The following is a 5,810-nucleotide window of genomic DNA, read 5'->3' as shown; positions in this document are numbered from 1 at the left end:
ATTATTCTAGCGTCTTTCAGTCGGTTGATACAAGTTTTAAACCAGAGACTTAAGTCATCATTGTCACATCATACATATTTTCTAGTGCGGGTGCATGTGTCTGTTCACTCAACAACCTCGTTTTGGGATATTCCATAGTTGAAGGTTATGTCACCTCGAAACGGCCATCTTGCTTCCTGCTCTTCAAGCAAAAGTATGTTTTCTTGTGGAGTATGCTTAGTTGCGTTGGGTAATATTTGATCGAGGATCGTTTTGATGCTTTTGTTGATGGTTTTAATAGTAATACCTGTTTTCTCGCAAAGAAAGTCGACATTTTCTAAATCTACCATGAAGTCGAGATATCCTAAAATGTATCTTGTTTGATAATCGGGTTCAATGTGATATTTCCATGCCCATTCTCTGACGTATGTCGAAAGCTGAGATATGTCATCGCTCATCATGAAAGGTTTCTGAAAAAAAATCTCTTGATACATTTTCCGAATGCACACGATGCTGACATATATATTTTAAAAAATTCTTAAAGGCCACAAGCATCCAAAAAATCAAACATAATTAAATCACAATTATCACTTATTCGTGACATATAATATACATTGCTGCTTGTAAAAAACAAATAAACAAAATTATAAGCGTACAATCGCGATTCAAAAGTGCAATATCTTGTACTTGGGCTTACTTCCCTCGAAACGAAGCCATCGGGAGAGCGAACCCAGTCATAGCGGGTGGGCGTGCACTGAAGTGTAACTACGGCTTCCGACTGGCTGGTTCATTTGCTGTTCGCTGTGGGCTCATTGTGTGTACAGAAAGATGATCTGTTTGATGGGCATTTTAGAAGTATGGCGAGTCACAAGAAAGTAACTCTTTATGGATAACAACTTCCTTTATTGTACTTGATGCGTCGTTTAAGTATTTATTTCATATACCGTTGTCAAACAAAATCATTTACACTAGAAGAAGTTGTTATCCATAAAGTATGTATATAGAGATGTTGGGTTTTGTAAATAAATGTTCCCTGAATTTGCGTTCGATCCAATCAAACAATATCCCAGTAGATATATGGTGACCTGCTGCGTTGCTGGAAACTGTCATTCGTCCATGTACAAAGCAGGACTTGAAACTGACAAGAATTTGCACCAGTTTCCGTCAGATCCAGTCATCCGAGAAAAAATGGGTGTAATTTGTTTGCAACCCACAGACATAAAAACATGCCATACGTACAAGTATCACACCTGCCTAATTACATAATGTGGCAGAGACAGGAGACAGGGTGCACAAGTCATAAATCAATTTATTTTGTTTATGGCGTATAGCCTGATAGGTGTTAAGTTCAAATTGCAGCTGGTCAATGATTGAAGCTGTGTATTGCATATTGTCTTTAGGCAGGGATACTCTACATAGGCTCCCTGCTTTATTTCAGACTCGTTGTGCGCATGCGCATAGCGTGTAAAAATATCTATTGGTCAAGGTCCGCTTTGGTCGTACGTTTGCCGATAGTGTAAACACACTCTAAAGAAAACGAAAAATCAAACCAAATACATAGTTGTATGTCTATTATTTTTATTTTATACCTGTATGTACAAAAGACCGGGGGTAGTGAAATAAATAGCTTGATTTATATCAATAACTTCCTTATAAACACATCTCACAATTCACAATTCACAATTCCTGAAAAGCATTTGTAAATCGATATATTTAGTCAGCTAGGAACTGTTGTCACTCGTAAATAATTATTATTTAATCATTTTGTTTTGAGTGTATTTACACTATCGGTAAGCATACGACCAAACCGGAACTTGACCAGTAAATATTTTTACTCACTCTGCGCAGCTTCCTCTGTGACAGACGCTGCTTACCACAATCAACATTTTGTTTTATGTAACGAGTAGATTATTTACTTCTTTGTGTACACAGTCAAGATTAGACTACTGCTCACGACCTGATACTCCGGGCATGCATACTATTCACTGCGCATGGGTTATGGGCGCAGCGCAGCACAGCTGTTGTAACCACTTTTTAGCCTCAGCACTCAATCGTTTGAACTCCGATTTCGCGGGCTTTTTTTTCATCGCGTTTTTTTTCAACTTTATAGGTTGAATTGGCATTTTTGATGAATTGTTTTGGGGAGTGCACATCTAAAGGTATCAGAATCTGCAAAGTTGTATTTTACGTTGCATGTGACCATTAAGGAAGACTAATTCAGTTTATATGCCTAAATCAAATCCTTCAGGGTAGGAGGCTTTTGAAAATTATGTCAGTATCTGTTACATCTGTTACATCACAGCATCACTTGATGAGGACAGAAAGATCGTGAGCTTAACAATATATCACCTTGACTCAAATCCATAACTTGTGTAAACTATGCATGATCATAAAAAACAAACTTGCACATATACCACTAAAGCTAATACATGATTGTAACCAACGATGAGTGATTCCTGGTACGTTTAGGGGAGGCTACTCTGCTAAAAAAATACAACCAGACTATAATGGGTAACTAACGGTACTATATGATACGTCACACAAGCCCATACAATACCACTGTAGACAAGGTATACACCTTATGTTAATTGCCTTCGTATGTACAGTACTGACGTTAACAATTACAGCAAACATTTCACAAAATACTAGAGGACTGGACCGTTCGGTACAATATCGATGTGGAAGGAGAACCTACCTGTCAATCCACTCTAGCCAAGTCGTGGATGGAATTAGGCAGCAAACGTGAACTATAGACATTAATAGCAATATAAGAAATCTTAAATTGGTGCATGGGTTTTCCTCAGTTCACTTGAAAGTGTCTTTTTTCCTCAGTTCGTATTGAAAGTGAGGTAATTCCCAGGTTAAAAATAACACACACGTAAGACCAGACTGTAATCAAAGCGGTTGTGTCATGGAGACACTGACGACCAATGCGTCGATGTCGACACGAGGCGGGATCTCTATACACTTATACAACAATGCGCTGTTTCTCTATACATTCGCATGTATGGTAGAGTTTCATCAATAGTGTTGATCAAGGTGTGCTTGTTATGGAGACTATCACGTGTCGTGCCGTGCATTTACAGACACATTCATTCACACAATAGACATTGAAACAGCAGTGACGCTAGGTCAGGTTATAACTGTTGCATACATTAGATCCTCTATTTGTAAAAGTATCTAAACTGCATCCCCGTTTAGATACTCATTAATAATAAGGTGATTTAATGTTAAGTTTTTATTACAAGCGCATTGTCTATATCTGTATGAGAATTCTTAACGATGACGACAGAAAAACAACGTTAACATCCATTAGTCTACACCTAAACATCACACAATCGGTATTTTGTGACAGATGTTTAAGTACCAAGATTATGTCAACATGTGACATTACTCTGTATATGGCGGCGGTTTGAAAATAATGGAAATTGTACAAGACAATCCAGTGATCAGCACTTGAGTACAAACAAACACAAGCAAATCAAGCCATCACCATAACCGTTATAATAAGCTATGATTTAACTCGGCTTTTGTAAGAAAAGGAAATTTAAAGCTCATATATAGTTTTCATCCTATATTATCAACACGTTAATGGAAGTGATTAAACAAATCTGTGGAAACAAGTCAAAAGAGTTACGGCTACCGTATCAACATTAATAAAATTGTCAAAAGGATATTACAATTATCACTTCAAACATTTCACACAACATCGCTATTTATACACCTAATTTGTAGAGATGTCGATAACACGAATAAGGGGGTATAGGAAAAGAATACCGTACAATGTACAATAAGTTAACAGTCACAATAAACATCACTGTCAATATCGATAGGAGTCAACAGCTTCACGGAATATCTGCAGTGATATGAGTTCTTGTGTTGCTGTCTTAGATTCAAGCAAGTTGTTAGAACAGAGTGTAATTAATCCAGCGCCTTTCAATCAGTTGATGCAACTTTTAACCAGAGGCTTCAGCTTTTATGTGTTTGTCACATCGGGCACATTTTGCAGTGCAGTTGCACTTGGTCTATTTACCAAGAGTTTCACTCAACAACCTCGTTTTGGGATATTCCATAGTTGAAGGTTATGTCACCTCGAAACGGCCATCTTGCTTCCTGAGCTCCGATCCAAATTATGTTCTCTTGTGGGTCATTTTCAGTTGCTGTTCGTAGTATTTGATTGAGGATCGTTCTGATACTTTCGTTGATAGTTTCAATAGTAATTCCTGATGTCTTTTGAACAACCGTCACTTTGACCATCCCCTTCAGACGCACGTACGTGGCGAAGTCACAGGCCAGTCTCTGTTCGTTGACCTCGAATTTGGCCACTGTTGTCCTCCGAGGCGCGGCTGTGATTCTGGAGTTGTACTTCCAGGTCATGCTGTGACTCAGGTCACTCTGCTCCTCCGTCTGGACAGGCAGGTATGCTCCGAAGGCACTGTCTACCTCCGGTGGTGCGCGGAGCTTAATACCAACTCCGTTGTCAGTAGTGAAGCCATGCTTCATCCTGATTCTTGCCGTAGCGGATGTCGTACGGTGAACGCGGACGGTCATTTCTTGAGAGTCGTCAGTGTCGTTTTTGTATTTTGTCTGAAACACTACCTTTGGATCTAACATTGGGCTCTTCTTGTTCATAAATGTTGGTTTCTCGCAAAGAAAGTCGACATTTTCAAAATCTACCGTGAAGTCGAGATCGCCAAAGTTGTAGATTGTTTGATAATCGGGTTTAATGTGATATACCCATGCCCATGCTCTGACGTAGTTCTCGAGCTGAGATATATTATCGTTCATCTCGAAAAATTCCTGAAAGTACAAAAAAACCACTTGAATAGACACAAGACTAATAGTAATTCAACAACAATAACAGACATACCACTTCATGTTATCTATCTAAACCAAATAGCTCTGGGCAGGAGAGTGACTTTTCATGGTATCGTTTGGGGGCAGATAATTTGCAAAAATACAACCATACGATAACGGATAACAAACTGTACTGTATGATACTTTGTACACGCCGCTGTAGACAAGGTATGAATCTACTACCACCTTATGTTAATGCCTACTTAAGTTCAGAGCTGACATTAATCAACAATAACAGCAAACATTTCACAAAATACTGGAGGACTGGACCGTTCGGTACAATATCGATGTGGAAGGAGAACCTACCTGCCAACCTACTCTGGCCAAGTCGTGGATGGAATTAGGCAGCAAACGTGAACTATAGACATTAATAGCAATATAAGAAATCTTAAATTGGTGCATGGGTTTTTCCTCAGATCACATTGAAAGTGAGGTAATTCCCAGGTTAAAAATAACACACACGTAAGACCAGATTGTAATCAAAGCGGTTATGCCATGGAGACACTGACGATCAAGGCGTTTATCTGGACACGAGGCGCGATCTCTTTACACTTATAAAAAAAAGCGCTTTTGTTGACATAGTACAAAATCACTTTATCTGTTTTCTATACATTCTCATGTATGGTAGAGTTTCACCAATAGTGTTGATCAAGATGCGCTTGTTATGGAGACCATTACGTGACGTGCGGTGTATTTACATCCAAATAAGAGACACTGAAACACCTACCGTGACGTATTATGAAGAACGACATGTATCTATATATACATTAGGTTAAAATGTACTTCAGATCCTCTGCTGACTGTACTTATCATTTTAACGTACACATACAAATAATCCCTGTTAAGATTCTCGTTATAAATGTGATTTAATGTTAGGCTTTCATTACAAGTACATTTGTCTAAATGTGTAGTAGAATTTTAATGGTAACATTCATATAGTCTGCACCTCGCTACCACACAACCCTCACTTTCCG

General features: G+C 38.5%; 1 protein-coding gene across 1 annotated transcript; it reads right to left on the bottom strand.

Annotated features, from left to right (window-relative positions):
• Positions 1 to 3,202: 3,202 nt before the first annotated feature.
• LOC137274639 (uncharacterized) lies at positions 3,203 to 5,229 on the bottom strand. The gene is made up of 2 exons (XM_067807946.1): positions 5,143 to 5,229; positions 3,203 to 4,779 (listed from the first exon to the last, which is right to left on the bottom strand). Exon 2 carries the CDS (start codon positions 4,765 to 4,767, stop codon positions 4,021 to 4,023), a length of 747 nt encoding a protein of 248 aa, XP_067664047.1. The 5' UTR covers positions 4,768 to 4,779; positions 5,143 to 5,229; the 3' UTR covers positions 3,203 to 4,020.
• Positions 5,230 to 5,810: the final 581 nt, after the last annotated feature.

This window comes from Haliotis asinina, chromosome 2 (assembly GCF_037392515.1).
Source record: "Haliotis asinina isolate JCU_RB_2024 chromosome 2, JCU_Hal_asi_v2, whole genome shotgun sequence".
Classification (NCBI taxonomy): Eukaryota; Metazoa; Mollusca; class Gastropoda; order Lepetellida; family Haliotidae; genus Haliotis; species Haliotis asinina.
This window is presented reverse-complemented; position numbering and strand designations above follow the sequence as displayed.

Coding starts and splice junctions, on each gene's coding strand:
- LOC137274639 (XM_067807946.1), bottom strand. CDS start 4,767: ATGAACGATAATATATCTCAGCTCGAGAACTACGTCAGAGCATGGGCA.